Below are 26,834 nucleotides of genomic sequence, written 5' to 3' on the forward strand. Positions count from 1 at the left end.
AACGTGGCTAAAGCAGAGATAAAAAGAGCCGACCTATCTCTTTTGCACAGAGGGTGGATGCGCTAATATCACCCCACATGCCAAGCTTGCCATTGAGTGCTACTGAAACAGAAAGGAACTAGCCTGCTGTCTCTTCAAGGAGCAGGAAAAAATTAGGAACGTGGAGGGGGGGGGGGGGTGAGAGGCGTTATGAATTTTGACTTTGAGGGTGTGATCGCTGGTGCACACGCTATTTCGGCAGGTATTAAAGATGGCTGGTGTACCCTTCTACCTTGTACTTTGAACGCGAACAAACTGTGCGTAAAGCGGTTCACTTTCTAGAGCAGCCATGTAAGGGTATGCACTGAGCCTTGACCACAAGGCAGCCGCACTATTCTCGCGCCATATTGGAGGTCCATTCATTTGTGGCGTTTGTGCATGTGTCCATGCATCGGCGTGCAAGAGGTGTTTCGGGCATCTTTAGCTATACAAGCCACTGTACGAATATTGAACACGGCACGTGCAGTAAGCTTTTGCGAGTGCGATGAGTGCGCGGACCTTCGAAATGGCAACCCCGCGGTTGCTCCTCGTGGATGACGTCAAGCTTTATTATTTGGTATAACAGTACATACAAGTTGTTGGTAGAGTTTAAGTTAAACTGACAAATTGTATCATTTGTAAGTGATATTACATAACTCAAAAGAATGCTGGCTAAAGGGACAGTGATCACTCCAATTGCCAAAACAGTGTCCGTGCTGTCAGTTATGTAAACGCGAAGCAGAGGTTAGTAGCACAGAAAGCTTACGAGCACTCTCATTATTCCTTGAGATAGCGCACGCCCCAGGAACTGTGCCCATCAAGAGATGCTCCCCTCCTCCCCTAAATAAAAAAAAAAAAAGAAACGAAGCAGAGAATGTGATGCTGTGATGTTCAGTTGTTCTTTAACTGTCAAATTGACCCTGAAAAGGGAGAGGCGGACGTGTAACAAGGCATGGTCACTTTACAGTGAACCTTCCGAAGCTAGAGCCGCAAGCTATGGCCTCACTACTGGTAGCTGTACGAATTAAAACTGAACCGCAGCTGCTCCGACCAGGAGGAATGGTTCTATTATTGAGACCACATTTTAAAAAATGCAGGCTAAAATTTTGAATTTGTACCCTAGCAATTTCAAGTTCCAAAGGGCAGGGTATTTTAGGAGCTTGTACCACAACAGCCCCTAAAATAACCTGCCCTTTGGAACTTGTACCACAACAGCAATTACAGACGCGGATGTGCTGGTGGAAGGAATGATGAATGATGAAAAGGCACTTCTGAATGAAGATACATGAATAAAGTATCTTAAAGAAGTGTTTATGCGTTCTCACCGTTCAAGTGTTTTTCTGTGGATGTGAAGCATAGAAAATTATATTGCGATGTCCAAAAGTAGACGTCAAAGACATTCTGGCGGCGTGCGAGCAGTTATTAGGGTAAATCTCTTTGTTTAGATGCAGTGCTACTTTTGAAAAAGCTATCAATAGTGTTCCTGGAATATGGATGATGCCCACCAATGAATTGACGCCATAGTTTCACACAGTCAATCGGACTAGACTCGACGAGCCCCTGCAGAAAATGTGTAAGCACCAACATAGCTTCGTGGATTACTTAGGACGCGCACACGACCGCTATTTATTCAGTCAAATAATTCTAGATATGTGTTTGTGACTTCTGTGGCACCAAAAACAAGGTGAAGATAGTTTTACCCACCGGCATGGCTGTTGCTGGTGACAGACGCTCCGAAATCCGACTTTGGAGAAGTTTGGCACAATTTGGCTGATATTATCAGAATGGCGCAGCAAATCTGATTTTGCGCACTTTGGCACAGTTGGCACAGGAGTGGGATCACAGCACAATTCAAACCAAGCAGAAAATAAGACCACAGAAACAGGCAGGTCAGCAACCAAGCAGACAAAGGACCAGTGTCAGCAACCATCTCCTCTTTGCTGGTAGCCATGTTTGTGAGCAGAACACAAAAGAGTATACATATTATATTCACCTAGCAGGGCAAGTGTGTCAGCTCCTAGACGAACAAGCATGGGCTTGCGAAGCAGCTCCTTTTCCAGAATGTGTGCCACCTCTGGTGGGTAGGTGGCGCTGGTTGCCACCACTTGCCGCCTCTCTGGCAGCGATGCCCACAGCTTCCTGCAAGGATGGCCCAAAGACAGCTTTATATTCGAGCTGCTGTAGTGACCGCAATTAGAACACATCTATCACCAACTGGCCGCAATGCCTAGGTTGCCATCTCCACTGAGAGCGAGAACAACTCATATTTAAACAAGTGGTTTTACTTCTGCCTTCGTGTTCTTTTAGTATCCTTGCCAGTCTTTTTGTTACACAAGCATTGTGATGATCCAGTTTCAGTTTCGTCATCTTCTAATGCAAGAGGAAGACAAAGTCTGGAAGGTGGCTATATTAATGAAACTAATTAATATTATCATACTTATGTGTCTACAATATTATATATGTATAAAAAATAAGGGTATTGCTTTATTTTATTAGCTCTCATTTGAGAAAAAAAAAGTTCTTTTTTTTACTCCAATACTGTGAAATTTCGAGCAAGTGCCCCCCTGGAGATGGTGATAATGGCCACAGTGCAGGAGAGGGGGCACTTGCTCAGAAGTGCTTCAAAATTCAAGACAGTAGGCGGTAATTTTTTTTTCTGAAAATTGATAAAGACCTTTCACAGCAATGTACATAGTGAACAAAAGCTTTATTGGGAAATTATCTATCATTGCTTGATTCACTCTCAAATCCATGAAAGGGCCATTGGAGTTCGTGTATGCAAGGCTCTGTTTGGCATTCCATAAGTCGGTTGCCACAATTAAGAGTATTTGCTCCTGCAGTTCCAGCTTTCCCATATGGTTCCTGTGTAATCCGGTTTGTCTGTGTGGTCTGTTGACACAGTTGTTTTATTTAGCGCGGCCTGTGTATTTCGCACAAGCGTGAGTCCCCTTTTTTCACTGACAACCCATTCCAATATTAACAGACCGGATTGATCGTGCCTCGATAGCAGGGAATTTGCGAGTTCAGACTCGAAGTAGCGAACCCACGCGCAGTGACAGATTTACCGAGATAATTGAACAGCGTCGCAGAACTCGCACACAGCATGGGCAGCATACATCGTTATCGCTGAAGTATGAATACCTCCGTTGCTGTGCGTAGCTGTTCGTAGCTGTGCTGTTACCCAGGCGACTCGTGCTCATCGCGAACGCTGGCGAAATACCGACAACCCCAAAATGGCACGTATGTTGCTGGGGCCCTAGCGACACGAGCACAGCCTGGACGCAGGAAAAATACCGAGAACCCCGAAGCGGCACATAAGTTACTGGCGCTCTAGTGACATGGGCACACCCCGTATACTTGAAAAGCAGCGAGAGCCGATGGGAAAACCTTACAGGGAAGCTTAAAGTGTACAAGAAAACATAGCCACCATATTCAGCGGCTATCTTGAAACACTGGCCCCACAAGTCTGAAGTCGGGCAACAACTTATGCAACGCGAAACAAAACTCCACCTCTGTGTCAAACAACAGGCTGTAGCATTCAGCCTGCAGTTTCTCAGGATGTTCTGAACAAATGTCGCCAACTGCGATGAGTAAAGGAGAGGTCCGAGGCACGTGCCGAATGGGGAAGCAAGGAGACAGTGAACAAGTAGGAAAAAGTCACCAGAGGGCAGGCGCACCAGCCACGTCGACGCAGGAGATTGGTCGGAAGAAGGCTCGTGGCATGCAACCTGAGTAGTGACCAAAAATCCCAAAGGATGAGCTGGCACAGTGTGTTGAGGCTCCAAGCTATGAAGACGAGGGAAACCAGCATTGCTACAGCGACCGGAGAAGCATAGCCACCTAGTTCTGAAGGATGTCGGCACGAAGAGCTCGGGAAGTGGCCGCCGACGTCGGGGGGTCCCGAGTGAGGCTGCCCGGACTTGCTGCATCCTTGCCCAGCAGTTCCTGGAGGACTTGCAGCTATCCCACTTCGGGCCCGGACGGTAGTAGCCCACACCAGTCAGCAGAGTGGACACATCAGCAGGGGAGTCAATGACGAGCTAAGCCTAGCCCAGCGAAAACTGATGAAGACCGGAACACCGGCGATGAGGACGAGAGATTCTTTCAGCGGGATTAGCCAACGGCAACCGTAATAAGTGGAGCAGCCCATCAACCACGAAGGACTCTACTAAACGTTGACACAGCAAGAGACAATGAGTCGCAATGCGGCGAACTGTAAAAACATTCTATTGTTGACGCTATATTGGCTTAAGGCTAGCGGCTAGCAACAGATTTAGACTGAGCTACAATCAGTTCGAGTTTGCTCATGTACACAGGTTGTTATTGAGTTATTGATATTTATTGAGTGTTATTGAGTTACTGAGTGATTTAATGTGAATTCCTTGTATTGGTTTAATCCGTTCTGCGTATAAAGTGTGTTTGTCTTGCCATGCTCGTCTCTAGTATCTCTCTTTCAATTGCTTGGTTCACAAGCGCTGTCGAGATAAATTCATGACACCAACGTCGGACAGGCGGCCATGTTTAAGGCCGTCCTCCAACACATCCAGAATGTTGAAATCGAAGCCCTTTTGAACTGTGAATAACGGTCTCCTCTGGTACAGCATCCCACACTGTGGCCACGAAATTTAGTACGTTCTGATGTGACAGTTCTCGCAGATTTCATTTTCAAGTTCTTTCTGGTATGCACATGAATTCCTCCCAGCTCCTGCAAAGGCTGGCTTTGAAAGACCACTTCTACTACACGTCAACTAGCTGCAATATACTTGTGCAGCCAGCTGGCGAGTATGATATGTCTGCATCTCGCTTCTCCACAGCATTCTTTGCTGCCAGCGTTTTGTGAATAGGAGCTTGGTCTAATACCGACAACCGCCTAATGTCGTCAGTGTTAGGGCCCCATGCCCGTGACAGCGATTCTTAGAATTTTTCGGAAGTCATCCACCCGTTCTTCGATGCTGCCACATGGGCGTTCACAATAAGAAAAGAAAATTATATAGCGTGATCTTGCTAACCCACACTAACAAGGAAAAAAGTAGAAACACACCTCGACTCTGGTACATGAATTTTTGTGAAAGCCTTCGTTAGAATCCTGCCACTCAAGTCCTTCAACATAATGAAGGCCGGAAGTTTGTGGCCCAATGCGCAGGCAGCAAATATGACTGTGAATCCTCACCTTGCACATTCAGTATTAGCGATCCAGACAGAACTTTTCTCAATGATGTTTGTTCGGCATGACAGGCAGTCCATGCATATCATTGTGTGGTCAATGTTGATCTTATTGAAAGGCGTGTAGTCGCACATCATTCGCAGCTTGTGGCTCATATGCTGGTCGTATGACACACATGCTGGTCGTATGAGCCACTGGCAAATAAGCCTCTCCTTTCTTATGTCTCTGCGCACTCAAAGCTCATTAGGAGAGGCATCGTAAGTTTGTGCTTTAGAAATGCCCTGACGAAATCATGACATCACAAAATGGCCTCCAGTTTCGAGACTCAAAGCAAGCGTCCCACCGAAGCAAGGTACCCAGTTCTGTTACAGGTTTCTGTTGCTGAACGCATCCTCAAAGATTCACACAGTATGGCATAAAGCGCTCATTGCCCAAACACTCATTGTAAACATGATGAGCGTTTGAGCGGCAGAGTAGGTGTGAACCTGTATAAGCACTATTTCCCATCACTTGAAGAAAGTGGCCCAGCGGGCTAGCGTATGCGTAGTGTTTACGGCCCCAAAAAAACTAGGGGAGCTTTGCAAGTTGACTTGCCCTATTGATGTCACTCATTTAGCCTGTGATAAGAGACACTGGGTCAGATATGTAGATTGTGTGTGCTGCGTTGTCTACAAGTTTTTATTATCATGCGGCAAGTACTATATAGGGCAGACCAAGCAGTGTCATAATGATAGACTACAAAAACACGACTAAAACGCAAGAAATAGGCTTTCAGCAAGAGGGTTCCTAGCAGCACATTGCAAGGGTTGTGGGTGCTGCCCTAATCTGTAAAGCTGCATTGTTATTGGCCAGTCTCGGAATCAGCTGACACCTGAAATTAAAGAAGCTGAAGCCATAGCAGATATGGGAGACGTGTGTGATTACGCCATCAATTGCACTGATAGATAAAGAATTATCCTGTCTTGGAATGAGACCAGGTGCAAGATGTGTTGTGTTTTTATGCATGTATAAGATGAATGTGAAGGGTTTGAAATAAACAGTTGAAAGTTTAGCGCCTGCCTTTCTTGACGTCTGTGTGGTCCTTCCCTTTTCCTTTTTTCGTATGTCTGCGCCAATACAAGCTAACTTCATTGTAAACTGTACAAATGTAAGCCATTGTTAAACATAATGAGGATTTTGGGCAGAAGCAATGAAAAAATGACATGTGAAATACTTGAATCTTTTCACATTGCAAAGAATGGCGAGGCATGTTGTAGAGATAGCTCTGTGGCGTTGTGCAAGAAGGAAACAGATTTCCTGCAATCTTTTCAGTAATCTTGAGTGATTAATATTGGAAAAAATGTATACAGTGATTGTACTGTATGGTCGCCCATTCGATGTCGTCACCGACCATCATGCACTATGCTGGCTTTCATCATTGAAGGATCCCTCAGGCCGTCTCGCCCGTTGGGCTCTTCGCTTACAAGACTACGACATCCGCGTGCTCTACCGCAACGGGCGCCAGGACAGCGCCGAGGCCTACACCGCTGGCGTCCGTGTGCACCTCCGCTGGGGCTGTAGGGTCGTAGTGATACGACCCTACGGTCAGTTCGTTGTATATTGCAATTTTCGTGTTTTCGTTAAGAGCTTGTAGCATGACTATCTGACTGCATGAGTCCATACACTTGAGCCTTGCGTACGTTAATAAACTCTTAGTAGTCTAGCTGCTTTCCTGTCTCCTTCGTTCTCAGTATTCATTATTTTTTATTGACAAGAAGTATTTTTCCTGATATTGTATTCACTCGCACAATGAACCCACTTGCAAAATGAACCCACCCCTCACCTTGGTCCTTGAAAAAAAATTTACTTTTTACAGCGCCATTGATGATCGAAACAACGTTAAATCACACCACTATATCACAAAATGGTCGAGCAACAGAAGTCAAAACATAATTTAACAATGATGCTAAACAGCTGCAGGCAGCCCGAGCACGGACGGCGTCGGTTAAAATTTATAAGGCGTGCCTTTTGCGGCAGAGCACCATCTGTCAAACGCAGAAGAAACCTCTTGGCTTTTAGCATCACGCAAAAACAGCAGCGCGAAAACGAAGAAAAAAAAGCACGAACTTGGCCACCGCGCTGACGGCACCACGTGCACCCGCAACTAAAGCCCCTTAATCTTGAGAAAGTACCGCCATCCAGTGTACTCGACGCCGTGCGCTCGACCTCCTCTCTTCCTTTTCGCCCCCTTCGCGTCATCCCGGTCTGTGACACTTTTTCTGCACAAGGATTGGTCTTCTTCGTGGTTATCCTTGGAGACGCGTTTATTTTGCGCTTTGCTTGTGTTTTTCTTTTTCGCTCGCGGCATTTTTCGCCAACACTTCCGCGTAATAAACGTAGTGTGTGCTTTGTTTTTTGTGCTTTGTGCGGGCGCTAAGCCGTGCTGTTGTGCCTATGACTGCAACAACCACAGTGAAAATGGTTACACACTTTTTATGATGGCCAAAGGTAGACCCGATGGCTTGCGCAAGCAGCAGTGGCTCCACAACATCGGCTGAAAAACTTCGTTCTGACAATGAACAGTGTACTTTACGAGGTAAAGCACCTTTACTATTGCTCGTATCAAAGCATCACCGAATGCTGCATTTGAAATATTCTTTCAGCCTGCTCATCCACATACGTGTTTTTTAGGGGCAAAGATCCTTACGCCAAGGGTCATATGTCCCGTGTCGCAGTAGTAGCCAGTTGCATTGCATTGGGTGTCAATATAAATGGTGCTACATCATATCCACTGAGTTAATAATGATGACAGTGACGAAACATCCGTCAGTTCGTCCATGTTTCTGCGCATCCGTATGTGCATCCATCCGTCCGTCCATCTGTGCATCCATTCATCTGCACGCTTCACCCCACTCATCATTATTCACCTCGTGAATCTGCTGTGATTTTTTTTCTTGGCTATTCGTGCGTTATTTCAAAGTGCATTTGTCATCAATATGCTGAATTCTTTTGTTGGAAACAAGAAGAAAGTTGAATCGTTTAACGTTTTTATACAAAATTATGTCAGGAAAAGTCGCCTTAAATTTACCTTGCTGCATTCAGCCAGCCACTGCTCAAATACGCGTCGTAAACATGATCGATGGAATACGCGTCATAAACATGATCGATCCCTGGCATCCATTTTTGCACAAACTAATGCTTACAAATACAGTTATTTTCCCAGAACTGTTGATGAATGCAATTAACTGCCTCATGACATTTTTTCGGCTGAAAATTTTGCTATGGCGCTGGAACGCTATCTACATGGTGATTAGTGTGCTCAAATGTGTTATAAATTTTGTTGCGGCACGTGACCTCCGTTAGCGTATGAATACATGTTTTTTTTTTTTTAACTGTTACAAATGACTTGATGTTTCTTATGCCCCTCCTGCCTGGACTAAAATGCTGGTCTGCAGTATGTCTAAATATATAAATAGAACAAAAAAATTGGCAGATCCCACGTACGGTGGGAATCGATGATATGCGAAGCATGAATGAAGAAGGGTGATGGGTTAAAATCAGCACAACTTTAAGAGGCGGAGGTAAACTATGCGGTACATGACTCCCATGTCATGATTATCGTGTTTGGACGTTTCATTTACCTTCGTCATCTATTAACATCACCTGATACCAACTTTGGTACATATGCAGCTAGCGAAACGGCCACGAGCGTGCTATGAGCATAGCATGTAGTCATGTTTTACATGACATCCATATCATGATTATCATATTTGGACGTGTCGTTTACATTCCTCGTCCATTCATGTCACATATACCAAATTTGTTATATGTAGAACTAATAAAATGGCCGCGAGAACGCTATGAGCATAGCATGTAGTCATGCTTTACCGTATATACTCGCATAATTATCGCACTTTTTTTCAAAAACATTGACTCCAACTTCGGGATGCGATCATTACGCGGGGTAAATTTTCTGTGAAAAAATATTCTGAGCACCGGAAACCCAAAAAGTCGCTAATCAGAATTCTTACGGTAGGTATCATGAACATAATCAAAAATAAAAGTAAATTAAGGCTTACCTTTGTAATAAAATGCACGCATTACGCAGGAGCTACATGCATGGCACACTGCCCTTTTATTTTTTACCTCTCTTCAGACTCCGAAGCATCACAGGCGTCAGTGTCGTCGCCGCACGATTCCCGGCATTGTCTTCACTATCCCACAGAGGGTCACCTTTTGTTCCGTCGAGCGCGTTGGAAATGCCAGTGACAGTCCATTCCGCCGCATGAAGCATGTCGTCCAGCCGGAACTGGCACGGAAGTCCTTTGTGGCTATCCGGGAAACTGTGCACGCCTGCGTCCATATCATGTCTAATGACACTGAATAACCGTCCTTGCGCATTCGAAGACTGCCTTTTCAATGTCAGGGAACTTGCCAGATTTCGGTGCGCGGAAAGCCCATCGCGTGCTGTTAGTAGCCATGAGCATGTCGCGCTGTTTTTTCCAATATAGGATCCGGACTTCATTGATGCCGAAATGTCTGCCGGCAGCACGGTTGCCGCGCTCTAGCGAGTAGTCAAGTGCCTTCAGCTTGAACGCGGCAGTAAAGCTCGCATACCGCCCCATAGTGAAACGGCGCTTCAACAGACGATCACAAAGTACACAAAAAAAACGTGATCTCAGGAAAAAAAAGACATTGCTGCGGGATGAACACAGGTCGACCAACAGGCGGCCGCCGCTGTAACAGAGCGGGATGTTAAAACAAACATGGTGGCTGACGGAGCGAAGCACTCCGTTGAGCAAAGCCACCACATTTTTTTTCTTCTTTGCGTCAGTTATGGAGGTTGTGAATACGTCACGCGAGTAAGAGTAAAAACAGTTTCTTCCATCTAAATAAAAAATGCTTTCATTTAAATCAGTAAATTTAGGGCATTAGGATAGTGATCCCCGCTTTCATACCACAGAAACAATGATAGGCGCGTTCAGCTAGACTTGGCACATGACATGTCGATGCGGCAAGTTCAGGGTGCGATCATTACACGGGGAAAAAAAGGCCGAATTTAGACGACAAAACTTGAGGGTGCGATCATTATGCGAGTGCGATCATTACGCGAGTAAATACGGTACATGAAACGCATAATATGATTATCAAGTTTAGATGTGTCATTTACATTCGTTGTCTCTTCGCTTCCCGTGATACCAAATTTGGTACATGTGGAGCTAGCAAAACGGCGGCGAGCGTGTCATGAACGGCCCAATGTACTCCGACACAATGTTAACGCACGCGCAGGCTGGGCGCAGCGACGCCACGCTAGAAAAACGCGAGCACTCTATAGTCTGATGCCAGGCGCAACCAGCGTCCGTCGGCACGGCCCTGTGACAACCGGAGCAAAATGCTGCATTTCGCGGCAACGACGTTACTTAGACAGCACCGCACCTGCCTCTCTTCGTGATAGAAGGACGCCATGTGCGCTCAAACGCGCATGTGTCAAAGCAACGCAGCGTGGTGCGCACCTGCGAATATCCTGATCTATAATGAAGGTCAGTGGGCAGATCCAATGATCTCTACAAGGGGAATATCGGCACCTGCCTTGAAATGCCAGCGTGACACAATAAAACGAACACGCGCCGGCTCACGTTGAGGTGTATTGGTGCCTTGAGTGTGCCGTGTATTAATGTTCTTACATGACATGCATCTCGTGATTATCATGTCTGCACCAGTCACATAGCTTCGCCAATCATTCACGTGACGTAATACCAAATTTCTACATATGCGAAGACAGCAAAATGGCCGCGAGCACATCATGAGTGTGGGACGTAGTCATGTTGTTACATGACATGCATGTCGTGACTATCTAGTTTGGACGTGTCATTTACCTATGACGTCCGTTCACGTCACGTAATACCGAATTTGGTACATGTGAAGCTAGCCAAACGGCCTCGAGGCAGGCAGGCAGATAGATAGATAGATAGATAGATCGTCAAGAAATGCTTTGCATTTAATAAAAAATTCAGCTCATACTTCTTCACCTCGCACATGCCTTGGCAATTGTCAACAATGCACAACAAGTAGTCTGCTTTCACTGCAAACAATTACGTGGGATCACAGAGCTTCTCGATCGCGCTTTTCGTGACTGTTAGGATTCGTTTACGAGAATGTTTCTTGAAGAAAACAAATGAATGGATGAATAGAAATGACACTAATTGGCACTCATTTCCACAAGGGTATTTGTTGTTTTTTTTTTTTTTTTGAAGGGGGAATTAACACACAAAAACCATGAAAGAGATGCGGTATATCGAAAGAAATAAAGAAATACAGAGGCGCAACAAAAAAAAGCTATAGCACGGTGATAGCGGGTGAGCCAGGAGAATGGAGAAGGAAACGCATTGTGGAGGAGAGTGTCGTTACTTTCCCAAGATAAAGGGGCTTTACCTGCAACAAGCATGCATTGCCATCTCATGCTTAATTTTTTAGTGGGTTTGCCGTAGTGAACTTTGTTGGACATAGGACACGATCCACCGGTAGGTAGTAACACGGTTGGTTTACAACTCAAAGGGAAATTGAAGAGAAACAATCAGTTGTTTTAAATTGATAAACTGCACTCTGAGAATTATAATGTCACAAGTTTCACGGTCATAAGTTTATTATTAGTGAAGAAAATTAAGGTAGAAGTTTCATTTTTAAATATAGAACCGTAATATTCGCGTGTGACGTAAGAAATTCAACAATGTATTTTTCGTATTTTCACGACATTAGCTCGATAAGATTTTTTTAGACTTTGTATGCTAAGTCTATGGCACCCACAGATTATAACAATTAGAAGCTGTGGAGGACCTTGTAGATGCTCTCAAAATTGATGACGTCACAGTGTTTGGTGCGGGAATCTCAAGGTGGCGTCTCCATCCAAGTGTCTTCTCGCAGGTTTTCTCGCTTACCAAGTGTCGTGTCACAGTAAGAGTGGTGTTTTCGGGATTGTGAAATTGTACTTTACTAATTCGCAAAAAGGCATTTTGCTTTTTAGTGTCCTTTTAAAGTTGGTCTTGCATGTGCTTGAGTGGGACAACACCGCAGTGCTGATCCATGCGCATTCGTTACAGGAGAAAACAAAAAGAGGTACACAAGAGGTTTGTCGCACATTAAGCGAACCAAAACAAGAACAGTTTCCGAAGCAACCCCAACTGAAGAACTGTTTAGGTGTGCTACCTTAATCAACACGCTGACTGGATGCGCCAGAGTTCAAGCAAGTTTGAATAAAAGTTGCTTTTGGTTGTTTGTTAGCAATGTGTGCGGTCATGTACTGGCATAAGCTATAGCCTGCATGCTGCAACGCATACACATGCGACACGGTGTCACAAGTGGGATGCCAGTAACTGTTATCGCATCGCAAGTACTCGCCAAGCTGCCTCGACAGAAGCACTACTGGCACATGACATGTGTTCCTTTCTTCATGGGTTAGCGTTGCTGGACTTCAAACAAAACCAAGTTGCCAGTGTTGTGGTGGTCTACGCATTCACTACTCGAATGTCGAGCCTTCATTACTCGTATGTCGAGCCCGTCAAGCTAAATACTACAACTGCAATGGCAAAGCACACTGTGAAAATGTTTGCGAAAAGAAGTGGAATGTCAACACAGTAGAACTACATCCTGTTTCATCTACCAAGAACACTGACGTAGTGAAATTCGTTCACATGATGCTGAATCAACACAACAGACTTTCTAAGGTGGACACTGGGGCAGCTGTCACAGTTGTCTCCAAGGATTTTCTCGGTGTTGCCAATAAAACTCGCAGGCCTAATAGTTATTACAGGACCCAAAAACACAAGTATGGATGTTCTGGAGGCGTTACAGGCAATTAGAGTGAAAAGTTTCACAAACGGTCGAAGTTTCAAGCCTAAACGTGATCACCTGTCTCATCTTGTCAAGTCATTAGATAGCAGTATTCTCGTATGAAAATGTGGCTGAAAAATGATGTCATCAATGCAGAAGTGCTCACCGATCTACCGGATTTCAATGCTTATCGGAAAGACCGCAGAGGCTCTCATGGGGGTGGTGTCCTCATTGCAATCAGTAATCAAAAACAATGTTCTTTTCATCATCATCATCAGCCTGATTACGTCCACTGCAGGACAAAGGGCTCTCCCATGTTCCGCTAGTTAACTCGGTCCTGTGCTTGCAGCTGCCAATTTATACCCACAAACTTCTTAATTTCATCTGCCCACCTAACCTTCTGCCTCCCCCTAACCCGCTTGCCTTCTCTGGGAAACCAGTTAGTTACCCTTGATGACTAGCAGTTATCTTGTGTACGCGCTACATGCCCGGCCCGTGTCTATTTCCTCTTCTTGATATTAACTATGATATCCTTAACCCCGGTTTGTTCCCTAATCCACTCTGCTCTTTTCTTGTCTCTTAAGGTTAACCTACCATTTTTCTTTCCATTGCTCGCTGCGTCGTCCTCAATTTAAGCTAAAACCTATTTGTAAGTCTCCAGGTTTCTGCTCCATAGCTAAGTACACGCAAGATACAGCTGTTATATACCTTTCTCTTGAGGGATATCTACCTGTCATAATTTGAAAGTGCTTGCCAAATATGCTCCACCACATTCTTATTGTTCTAGTTACTTCAATCTCGTGGTTCAGCTCCGCGGTTATTACCTGCCCTAAGTAGACACAGTCTTTTACAACTTGAAGTGCACTATTACCTATCTCGAAGCACTGCTCTCTTCCGAGGTTGTTGTACATTACTTTCGTTTTCTGCAGATTAATTTTGAGACCCACCTTTCTGCTCTCCTTGTCTAACTCTGTAATCATGAGTTTAAATTCGTCCCCTGAGTTACTCAGCAATGCAATGCCATCGGCGAAGCGCAGGTTACTAAGTTACTCTCCATTAACTCTTATCTCTAACTGTTCCCATTCTAGCCCTCTGAAAACCTCCTGTAAGCACATGGTAAATAGCATTGGGGAGATGATATCCCCCTGCCTTACACACTTCTTGATTGGTATTCTTTTGCTTTCTTTATAAAGCACTATGGTAGCAGTAGGTCCCCTGTAGATTTCTTCCGGGATCTTTATATATGCTTAGTCGTCTACCTGATTTCGCAGTGTCTGCATGACTGCTGAAATTTCTACTGAATCAAGCGCCTTCTCGTAATCTATGAAGGCTATGTATAGAGGTTGGCTATATTCTGAGCATTTCTCTATTACCTGATTGATAGTATGAATGTGGTCGGTTGTTGAGTAGCCTGTTTGAAATCCTGCTTGTCCCTTTGGTTGATTGAATTCTAACGTTTTTCTTAATGTTCTGTTATTCCTATTGAAACAAATTTAGAAATTTTGTGGGTGTTGATTCAAGCATCGCCGCAATCCATATTATTAGATATTTGCTATAGGCCCCCATATAAAATTCCTAGCTTTTCGCACGCTCTTCAGAACATTTCAAGCCAGCTTACACCGAATTATCCTAAAGCTGAAATTGTTATTTTTGGAGAATTCAATTTTTTGGTATTTACTTGTACCGCTAGCTCAGCAGAAACTATATATTTTTTAGCATTGCTCTTGATTACAACCAAAAATAGTTAGTAACTCAGCCAACGCGTGTCACATGCGAGTCCTCCAACATTTTAGATCTAATACTAGCAACTTATCCTGATAGCCAGTCTTCGATTCACTATTTCCGTGAGATCAGTGGCCACGAAGTTATACATGTAGACTTTAGTTTCAGCCCTGTTACTCAACAGATAAAAAAAATGAATAATAATAATCTTATACAACTAAAGTAACTATGATGCTATAAATAATGAACTTATAGTATTTTTTCAACAATTCAGCCCAAGTTTGACTACTGCTCTATTTAGAAGAACTAGCTAATTTTCAAGGAAAAGCTGACCGGGCTAATAGGCAACTTCCTCCCTAAAACCACTATTCGTGTTAACAGCCATAAGCCATCGTTTAATAAATATTTGCAATAACTAGACAACAAGAATAAATGTAGATTTTGGACTGCCGAACTAGAAGAGGGCTCCCTCAACTGGGATGAGTACTATGAAGCTAAAAAGAAATGTGTCTGGTGGCTATCCCTGATGCAACGTATAAATTTTTTAGCAGCAATTTGTCCAATATGCTAACGATCCATGCAAATTTCAGCAGATAATTAACCCTAAAACAATTGTTGAAACCGCTTTTACCAACGAATCTGTGGAGGTTCTTTCAGAAGCTGAATGTGCTAATGCCTTCAATAACGCCTTATCTGTATTTACTAAAGAATCACACCCACCCTTACATGTGTTTTCATCTCATATCACACCTGCCATGCCTGAAATCAGTTATATTGCTGACACTATCCCATCCCTCATAGAAAAGTTGAAGCTAACATCAGCATCTGGACTAGATGGTATTATTGCCAAATCGTTAGAAAATATATGTCACATAGGGTCGGAATATTTTGTATTGTTATTTTTGCAATCTCTTTCAACAGACATCATTCCAGACGACTGGAAAGTAGGAACGGTAGTTTCTGTCTTCAAATCTGGTAACAGGAACTCTTCACTGAGCTACCGACCAATCTCTTTGACCAGTGTACCCTGCAAATTCATGGAACCCGTCACTTACTGTTAAGTCATAAGCTTTCTCCACTCCCATAACTTCTTTCACCATTCTCAACATAAATTTCGTAGGGAACACTTTTGCGAGACCCAACTTGCCATCTTTGTTTATGACCTTCATGCCAGCCTCAACATTGACATCTCATCGACTGTTGATGCTGAAACCGATTCCATTATCCTTGATTTTGCGAAAGCCTTCAATAAAGTAACCCACAAACAACTAATAGTAAAACCGCCTTCCTTAAACTTGCACCTTTGTGTACTTAACTGGATAAAAGAATTCCTGACTAACCGCACACAATCAGTGTTTACAAATAGTAGTTTGTCTATACCTCTTCCAGTGACATTGGGTGTATCACAGGGCTCTGCCCTTGGTCCTTTTTTATTTCGAATGTATATTAACGGCCTACCTTTAGACATATCTTTAAATTGTCACATGTTTGCTGATGACTGAGTCATTTATCAAACCGTTACTAACCTTTCTGACTAATTATTATTACAAGAAGATCTCAACCATATCTTACAATAGTGTGATAACTGGTTTAAACCCTACTAAATGCAAACTTATCTCATTCAATCATCATCTAAACCCTCTTCGCTACTCTTATAAATACCGTATTTACTCGCAAAATGACAATGAATGCACTTTTTTCTTCGAGAAATCCGAGCAAAGCTGGGAAGAACGCACTCCCATCACAGCCATAAACAAGACTGAATGGTCTCTCGACGAACCATATTGTACGAGAATTTGGCGTAGGGTAGGGTGTCATCCCAGTTCTAGTATTCTAGGTCTACGTACATGCTGATCACGTCAGCCAGGGTCCTGTTGAGACGTTCAGTCAGCCCGTTGGTCAGGGGATGGTATGCCTTTATGAAAACTATGTCCAAGAGTTCGCCCATGAAAGCAGTACCTCTGTCAATGATAATTACTGCGGGAGCGCCGTGCCTTAAGACGATGGCTTCAATGAAGAATCGCGCCACTTCAGCTGCCGTTGCTTGTCGCAGAGCTCCTGTCTCGGTGTATCAGGCGAAGTAATCGGTAGCGACGATTATCCACCTGTTTTTGGCGGTAGACGTTGGAAAAGGACCTTGAAAGTCCGTACCAATCTGTGCAAATGGGGTCGTTGGCACATTAACAGGCTGCAACAGGCTGACTCGTTTGACAGGTGGTGGTTTGCAGCACTGATGGTCCATCACGTCTGAAGATGAGTTTTCACAGCTGTGGCAAGTTTCAGCCAGTAGTAGTTCTGCCTAATTCTTGCCAATGTCCTGGTGTTGCCTAAGTGACCAGCGATCAGCTTGTTGTGGCAGGCATAGAAGATTTTACATCGAAGCGATGACGGTACCACGAGCAAGTAGCTGCTGCTGGTAGGCGAGAAGTTCTTCTAAAGCACGGCATTGTGCAAGCAGTAGGACGCTAGCTCTCTTGCAAAGAGTTTTGGCACGCTATAGGTCTGTTTTTCAAGGTAACAAATCAGCAGTGGCAGTTTAGCGCTGTCTCGCTGCTGGCGTGAAAAGGCAGCAGTGTATAAGGCCCAAAAAGGCCGTGCCGTCGTCGTGCTCTGCTGCTTCAACAGGAGACCGAGAAAGACAGTCGGCATCAGCGTGTCGTCTACTCGCGTTGTAGGCAACGGTAAAGTCGAACTCTTGGAGCCAAGGACTTCAGCATGCGAGACGGCCGGATGAATCATTCAAATTCAATAACCAGCAGAATGAATGATGATCGCTGATAACTGTGAAGAAACAACCGTACAAATACGGACAAAATTTGATGACTGCTCATACCATTGCGAGACATTTTTTTTTCTCAATTGTCATGCAGTTGGCTTCTGTTCGGGACAGCGTCGTACTGGCATAAGCGACCACTCCATCCTTGTTATCCTTCCACTGCAGGAGTACTGCTCCGAGACTCGCATTACTAGCGTCTGTGTACAATATGACTAGCCCATCTCATCGAAGCGGGCGAGGACTGGAGGCGTTAGCATGCACTGACGAAGCCCGTTAAATGCCGGTTGATGGTCTTTGCCCCATGAGAAGGGTATATCTTCTCTAGTGAGCTGTGTCAATGGCCATGCGATGCGTGAGAAAATGGAAATAAATCACCGGTAATAGGCACACAGTCATAAAAAACACCAAACTGATCTTTTATGTGGTGGGACTGGAAAATTCGTCACAGCAGTAAATTTATTTGGATAAGGTCTTATCCTTTGGCTGCTGACAATGTGACGGAGAACTTGAAGTTTATAGAAGCCAAAGTGACATTTTTCGGGCTTCAGGGTAAGGCCGGCCAAACGCATTGCACCCAAAAACAGCTTCTAGCCTTTTCAAGTGCTCTTCGAACGTCACAGAAAAGACAATCACGTTATCAAGGTAAACCAGACAGGTCTGCCACTTAAGTCCTGATAGCACTGTGTCCATTAGATGATGAAATGTGGCTGGCACCGAACACAAACCAAAGGGGAGCACTTGAAATTCGCAAAGTCCATCTGGCATGACAAAGGCGGTCTTATCATGGTCTTTCTCATCCACTTAATTTTGTCCATAGCTGTTTTTCAAGCCTATTGACGAAAAGTAGTGTGTGTTTCGTAAATTATCCAACAAATCATCAATACATGACAGCAGATAAACGTCCTTCTTTGTATTCTGGTTAAGCTTCCAATAGCTGACAGAGAAATGCAAGCTGGCATCCTGCATCCTTTTTAACGAGTACTACGGGCAATGCCCAAGGGCTGTTGGATGGCCTATTAACACCATCTTCAATCATTGTATTCCCTTGTTTTTGAATTGCCTCACACTCCTTTAAAGCAATGCAATAAAAATTTTGCTGAAAGGGTCTGGCATTGGTGGCGAAATATATAATTCGGGCTGATGACATTAATATTGTGAGCGCGACAATCAAATGACTCTTTATTCTCTTTGTAATCATCATCACCTGTACATCTTCTTCATCTAAAAATATCATCATCCGCGTGATTTGGCTCGAGCCTGGCCGAATAAACCGGTTCCTCACAAGTGGTGGACTGTGCTTTTCGTTCCCTCAAGTCCTCTCGCCCGTTCTCGCTGGAGCTCCGCTCGGGTCGTCGCATACAACCCCCTGCCATGGCGGCCCAAGAAAACCCTGGCCCATCCAACGTCGCCGTCTTACTGCAGCCACCGCCACCCGCTCCGCCCAACAACACTCGCCTGCGTGATCCACCTGTGTTTTCCGGTCTCCGAGGCGATGATGTCGAAGACTGGATCAAGAACAACGACCTCGTCAGCGATTTGAACAGGTGGGACAATCCACAGAAGTTGCGCAGCGTACCATTTTACTTGTCCGATGTTGCGAAAACTTGGTTCTGGAACCACCTCCTGGATCTTCCCGACTGGGACACTTTCGAGCAGCAAATTCGTCAGATATTTGGTGCGCCTGCAGTTCGCACTGAGGCAGCAAAGAAGAAACTTGCTCAACGCACGCAGCTGCCGGGTGAATCCTACACCTCTTATATTGAGGATGTCCTTGCACTGTGCAAGCGCGTTAACACCGGCATGTCTAAAAACGACCAAATACGCCACATTATTAAAGGCATTTACACCGTCGCCTTTAACGCCCTCGCCATGAAAAATCCTGCCACCACCCAGGATGTGATAACCATCTGTCAGCGACTTGACAAGCTTCAGTCTCTTCGCCTTTGCTACGATGCCACCGACCTTCCTTTGCCTGCACCCCTTGACTTGCGTGTGCTTATTCGCGACATCGTTCGTGAAAAGCTGCACGGGCGCTGCTATTTCTGTGCAGCGGAAGTTACTTCACCTCCTGAAAAAGATAGCTTGCGAGACCTGATTAAACAAGAGATCGCCTCCGCATCACGTGCGACGTGTTCCAACAGTCCCTGCGTGCGCCAGACGCGCACGTACGCCGAAGCTGCCGCGCTCTCTGCCGCACCCACCGTTTCTGTGCCTACAACAGCAGACCATACGCCTGTGGCTTCGTTATCACCGCCAGTGCGTGCACCACCTTACTACGCACCTCAGCGCCCACCTCGACCAATCTGTTACTACTGCGGCTATCGAGGACATATCGCTCGGTTTTGTCGAAGGCGCCAACAAGACGAGCAACGCGGCTACGGTCCTGAAGAATATCGAAGCTTCCGTCCGACCATGAACTACTTACGGCCACCCTCCCGATCATCCTATTACCGTTCACCGTCACCTACTTACCATACGGACATGCCTGGGAATTCCCGTACGTCTCGCCGCAGGTCGCCTTCGCCCCGTCGCCGTTCTGTGTCGCCTTTACGGCCCGCCTCCCATTCCACGAACGCCCACGCGGAAAACTCCCCAATGCAGCTTTAGGAGGGGAAACTGCATCCCTTGGACAGCTAACAATTCCTCCAGAGCGGCCATCGAATTTGATAGTAGTGTTTGTAAAAGGTGTACGTGTTGAGGCTTTTGTAGACACTGGCCCTGCCGTTTCGATTATTCGTGCTGATTTTTGTTCCCGCCTTCGAAAAGTCACCACACCTTATGGCGGCCCACCTCTACGTGCGGCGACCAACGCTCTCATTCGTCCACTTGCACAGTGTACCGTTCGTGTCTGCATAGAAGGCATTCGTCATCACATTGTTTTCGGGGTATTTCATGAGTGCACCCACGCTCTCATTCTTGGGTGGGATTTCTTGTCTTCTGCGTCCGCTTTCATATCATGTCATCAGCGCCTCCTGCATCTAAATGCCACTGATTCTTCTCCGCTTGAACAAAATGGACGCATCCCCCTTGTCACCAAGTCAGATTATGTACTTCGGCCATACATCGAAGAAATTATAAGTGTTAATTGCACCGACATTGTGGATGGCGACGTATAATTCTCCCTTACAGTCATACCCTACGTAGGGGCATTGTGATCACACCGGGGCTTATTCGCTTCTTCGATGGGTGTACGTACCTAACCGCCATAAATCAAACGCCTGAGTGTGTACTGCTCCCCTGTGGCTCAACAGTATCTTGCGCGGTCGACAGTGAGCCTGTTGCGATTGTTACTCTTTCGAACAACAACCACAACGATGTTCCGAAGTCGCAATCATTGCCATTCAATGCCTCTGCCACACCTGTGTCGGCAACAATAAGCAATGACTTAACACCTGACCAAACCGAAGATTTGCTCGCCCTGTTGAATAGACACCGTTCTCTATTTGACGTTAACTCGCCCGCCCTCAGCATGACTACCACCGCTACTCACAGCATCCAGACTGACGGCTCTCGTATTGTACATTGGCGTCCATATCGCGTGTCTCAGGCACAACGCAAGATCATCGAGGAAAACGTCTCAGACATGCTACGACGCAACATCATACGTCCTTCCTCGAGTTCCTGGTCATCCCCAGTTGTTCTCGTTCAAAAGAAAGATGGGACAGTGCGTTTCTGCGTCGATTACCGTGCGCTAAACAAAATAACACGCAAGGATGTTTATCCCCTTCCTCGGATCGACGATGCCTTGGATTCATTACAGGGCGCAGAGTATTTTTACAGCCTCGACCTTAGGTCAGGCTACTGGAAGATACCAATGTCGGAGTCTGATAAAGAAAAGACCGCCTTTTCAACGAAAGATGGGTTGTACGAGTTCAATGTGATGCCTTTTAGACTCTGTAATGCGCCCGCCACCTTTGAACGCATCATAGACGGCATATTGCGTGGTTCGAAATGAAAAACATGTCTGTGCTATCTCGATGACATAGTAGTGTTTTCATCCACGTTCTCGCAGCACCTACAACGTCTTGACGAAGTCCTCACATGCCTTGCAAAAGCCGGTCTACAGCTTGACACCAAGAAATGTACCTTTGCTAGCAAGACAATCAAGGTTCTCGGCCACCTTGTCAGCAAAGAAGGAATTCGGCCCGACCCCGAGAAGCTTGCCGCTGTCCTCGATTTTCCTCGTCCACTACGTCAAAAGGACCTGCGCAGCTTTCTTGGGTTATCTTCTTACTTCCGGCGCTTCATATGTGGTTTCGCGGAACTTGCGTCTCCGCTCCATCAACTCCTCGCAAAGAACGTCACCTTCATTTGGTCCGAAGACTGCGAAAACGCTTTCACGGCATTGAAGCAAGCCCTTACGTCGGATCCGGTACTGTGCCACTAGGATTCCACCACACCCACCATCCTTCACACTGACGCAAGTAGTCATGGTCTTGGTGCGGTACTTTTGCAGTGTGACAAAAACCCACGCGAACGCGTCGTTGCTTACGCAAGTCGTGCTCTTACCGCTCCAGAAAAGAACTACACTATCACCGAGCAGGAGTGCCTTGCTGTTGTTTGGGCAGTGCAAAGATTCCGACCATATCTTCACGGCCGTCATTTTACCGTCGTGACCGACCATAACGCCCTATGCTGGCTTTCATCGCTGAAAAACTTATCGGGTCGCCTTGGTCGCTGGGCGCTTCGCTTGCAGGAGTATGATTTCGATGTCGCCAACAGATCTGGGAAGAAGCATCAAGATGCTGATGCTCTATCGCGCTGTCCTTTGCCCAGCGGAAGCAATTCACCATTGATACTCCAAAACGACAGCACCTCTCCAATCGCAGCGCTAAGTTCATCACCTGCCACCCTATCCGTCCTTGTTTCACAACAACGTGTCGACCCACACTGCCGCACCATTGTTGACCGCTTGACCGGCTCTACTACTCCTGCAAATGCCAGGCTCCATCGACAACTTAAACAATTTAAGTTTGTCGGTGATGCTTTATGTCGCTACATTTACCACATCGATAGCAACAAGTGGGTACCCGTCATCCCACGTTCTCTGCAACGTGAAGTTCTGGAAGCCTTTCATGATGATCCAACCGCTGCTCATCTAGGCTACCACAAGACTTACGACAAAATACGAAGTCATTGTTTTTGGCCTGGCCTCTCTTCAGCCGTCGCTAAGTACGTCGCCTCCTGTATCCATTCCCAACTGCGAAAACGAACGACAACTGCTCCGGCTGGCTTAATGCAACCTCTTCCTTGTCCCGCCTCACCTTTTGAAGTTGTTGGAATCGATTTGTATGGCCCTCTTTCTATATCATCCAATGGGAATCGCTGGATTGTCACGGCAGTCAACCACCTTACCCGCTACGCAGAAACAGCTTCTATACCATCTGGGACTGCCACTGAGATCGCCAATTTCTTTCTTCGCCACATCTTTTTGCGTCATGGAGCTCCACGCATTCTCCTCAGTGATCGTGGCAAAGTCTTCCTATCTTCCATTGTCGAGCAAGTTTTGCTTGCCTCAAACACTGTTCACAAGACCACTTCTATAGCTACCACCCGCAGACCAATGGATTGACTGAACGGTTTCATCGGACCCTATCGGACATGATCGCCATGTACATTCACCCCAACCACACGAACTGGGATGCGATTCTACCCTTCGTGACATTCGCCTATAATACGGCTGCTCAACGCACTACCGGCTTTTCTCCATTTTTTCTCGTCCATGGTCGCTCGCCGAGTTTCGCTCTGGATGTCTCTTTCCTTTCGGCCCCTGCACCCTCGACGGCTCCTTTCTCTGAAGAATTCCTATCTCGTCTCGCACACTGCCGTCACCAGGCCCGTGTTAACACCGGCCTCTCTCAAGACACTCGGAAATCTCGCTACGACTCGTCTCGCCGTGTTGTTAGTTTTTCCCCTGATGACGAAGTTCTTCTATGGACTCCACTACGCGTCCCCGGCCTATGCGACAAATTCATCAGTCGCTTCATTGGGCCATACACAGTGGTCTAACAGACATCTCCTGTCAATTACCGCGTTTCTCCTCTTAGCGCTAGTCCTGATCATCGTTGCCGAGGAACAGAGATAGTGCACGTATCTCGTTTAAAGCCTTACGCGCGACGCATTTCATAATACTGTCAAGCGACCAGGCGGCCGCTTTCACCGCACGGGGGAATTAGTGTGAGCGCGACAAGCGAATGACTCTTTATTCTCTTTGTAATCATCATCACCTGTACATCTTCTTCATCTAAAAATATCATCATCCGGGTGATTTGGCTCGAGCCTGGCCGAATAAACCGGTTCCTCACAATATTTTTTTAATAGAGAATTCGGTTGATGAATTAATAGATGGAGCCAACTTAACCTTACAAATGTTAGATGAATGAGCACATCAAAACAGTTTTAAATTGAATACAACTAAAACAAAAGCTATGTAATTTCACAGTAAAAATAAAAAGATTACCATCAATAAAGGTATAACATTAAACTCCTCACCCGTCTCTCATATCCATTTTTAAAACACTAGGCATCGTCTTTCAGAAAACAATATGCTGGGATGCACATGTGAATTGCCTAGCAACAAAGCTGTCTCAAGTGATTGGTATTGCTTACCACCATTGTCACATACTGCCATAGAATGCTATGATGCTAATTTTCAACAGTTTGCTTCAGTCCAGACTTAATTATTATCATTTAGTTCAAGGCAACACTATTCAAGAAAATTTGGGACACCATTACACAACGTGCAGCGCCCCACTTCTATCTTCCGTGGTGAATTTTCGAAAACAGCAAGTCATTCGCGAAATCACTCCAGCCATGCGCACTACGTTGCGCGGCGAAAAAATTTTGCCGCCATCTTGGATTGTATTGCTTGTCTGAGATAGCACCCCTCGCCCCCACTTTGCCGGCAATTTCGACTTCGTTGGAGGTGTAGGCTTGCTCAAAATTTTACGGTTTATAAGCAAGACACGAAATGCGTGCCAACTTTATTGCCAGCTCCCAGGTACTCGCAAAGAATGTAGCTTTTGTGGAGATAGGTTTGCACAAGGCTTACCTACAAAGCGCAACCGTGTAGAGATGCGTCGTCCTCCACTGCTGCTGCGTGCGAAGACGCTGCGGCCGGGTTCGTCGATTTCTCCGGCACGGCGCAGAAACCACACACGAGGCAGGATAACAACAACAACGGGTTTATTAACCCAAGATGCAGCACAATGCGTCACTCGCGGGCCTGCAGGCCATATAGGGTACTCCGCAAGACCGAGCAAGTACGCTTGCCTAGGGCGCGACGACTCTCGCACAAGGGCTGAAGTCGAACACACGAACGAGAAGCCGCCTGCTAAGCAGCGCGTCAACCTCTCGTGGAGGCCTGAGAGCATCTGCCGCGACGAGCGAATCGTCGGGCGCAATACAGCTTGTAGGAGAGGAGGATGTCACGTGCGCCCAAAGGGAAATGGCTCTGCGTTGTGACGTAGCCCGCACAGCGTAGTGTGCCCGGACATGCCAGCGCGGGACGGAGACGAGGCTTGACTCGCCCAGACTAAGAGGCGCCCTGGCAGTCATCTTGGCGAATGCCGATGATTATACGCGCCCAGGCTATGCGGTCGGCGTGCACGCGGCAACTGGGGAACGGAATGCCTGGTAGAGGCGCTCTCGATTTCGACATCCGACAACACATGTGGCCGACAACAAGGACAACAAGGACAATGGCCGACAACAAGGAAGATTTGCAGATATTGGTGGACATCTGCGGTAATGAGGGAGATAGGTTAGATTTCACATTCAGTAAGGAAAAATCAGCAGTCATGATTTTTAATGACAATGAAGGTAGTGAGCTTAGAATACAGGAGGTCACGCTAGAGATAACAGATAAATATGAATATCTGAGCGTATGGATAAGCAATGGGGCCGAGTACCTAAGGGAACACGAAATATACGTGACGACTAAAGGTAACAGGAATGCAGCGGTAATGAAAAACAGGGCACTGTGGAATTACAATAGGTATGATGTTGTCAGAGGAATATGGAAAGGGGTCATGGTTCCTGGTCTGACGTTCGGCAATGCGGTCTTGTGCATGAGATCAGAAGTTCAAGCAAGATTAGAAATTAAGCAACGTGGAATAGGTAGCCTTGCCTTAGGAGCTCACGGGAATACACCAAATCACGGAGTACAAGGGTATACGGGATGGACATCATTTGAGGGCAGGGAAGCTAGCAGCAAGATAAAATTTGAGAAGCGATTGAGAGAAATGGGGGAGGAGCGTTGGGCTAGGAAGGTATTCAGCTACTTGTACATGAAGAATGTTGATACAAAATGGCGGAAGCGAACCAGAAAATTGACTGGTAAATACTTGGAAACATCCATCCGTCCGTCCGTCCGTCCGTCCGTCCGTCCGTCCGTCCGTCCGTCCGTCCGTCCGTCCGTCCGTCCGTCCGTCCGTCCGTCCGTCCGTCCGTCCGTCCGTCCGTCCGTCCGTCCGTCCGTCCGTCCGTCCGTCCGTCCGTCCGTCCGTCCGTCCGTCCGTCCGTCCATCCATCCATCCATCCATCCATCCATCCATCCATCCATCCATCCATCCATCCATCCATCCATCCATCCATCCATCCATCCATCCATCCATCCATCCATCCATCCATCCATCCATCCATCCATCCATCCATCCATCCATCCATCCATCCATCCATCCATCCATCCATCCATCCATCCATCCATCCATCCATCCATCCATCCATCCATCCATCCATCCATCCATCCATCCATCCATCCATCCATCCATCCATCCATCCATCCATCCATCCATCCATCCATCCATCCATCCATCCATCCATCCATCCATCCATCCATCCATCCATCCATCCATCCATCCATCCATCCATCCATCCATCCATCCATCCATCCATCCATCCATCCATCCATCCATCCATCCATCCATCCATCCATCCATCCATCCATCCATCCATCCATCCATCCATCCATCCATCCATCCATCCATCCATCCATCCATCCATCCATCCATCCATCCATCCATCCATCCATCCATCCATCCATCCATCCATCCATCCATCCATCCATCCATCCATCCATCCATCCATCCATCCATCCATCCATCCATCCATCCATCCATCCATCCATCCATCCATCCATCCATCCATCCATCCATCCATCCATCCATCCATCCATCCATCCATCCATCCATCCATCCATCCATCCATCCATCCATCCATCCATCCATCCATCCATCCATCCATCCATCCATCCTCCTAAGACAGAGGTCGCCCTAAACACACCATAATAAAAGTATCCACCAACACTTTTATTCGAAACAACTGAGGTCCAGCTCAGTGCCGTCCACG

At 46.2% G+C, this 26,834-nt stretch overlaps 1 protein-coding gene across 13 annotated transcripts in view; it reads right to left on the minus strand.

The window, feature by feature from the left end:
• The window catches only part of LOC119173579 (uncharacterized), a 343,373-nt gene that overhangs the window by 126,293 nt on the left and 190,246 nt on the right, over positions 1–26,834 (minus strand). For all 13 annotated transcript variants that reach the window (XR_012895552.1, XM_075896344.1, XM_037424386.2 and 10 more), the window contains one exon: positions 2,012–2,157. Coding sequence is in view for 12 of the 13 variants with exons in the window: in XM_075896344.1 (XP_075752459.1) it covers positions 2,012–2,157 (146 nt within the window). In the remaining variant the exon portion in view is untranslated. The remainder of the gene's footprint in view (positions 1–2,011; positions 2,158–26,834) is intronic.

Source organism: Rhipicephalus microplus, chromosome 5 (assembly GCF_043290135.1).
Source record: "Rhipicephalus microplus isolate Deutch F79 chromosome 5, USDA_Rmic, whole genome shotgun sequence".
Classification (NCBI taxonomy): Eukaryota; Metazoa; Arthropoda; class Arachnida; order Ixodida; family Ixodidae; genus Rhipicephalus; species Rhipicephalus microplus.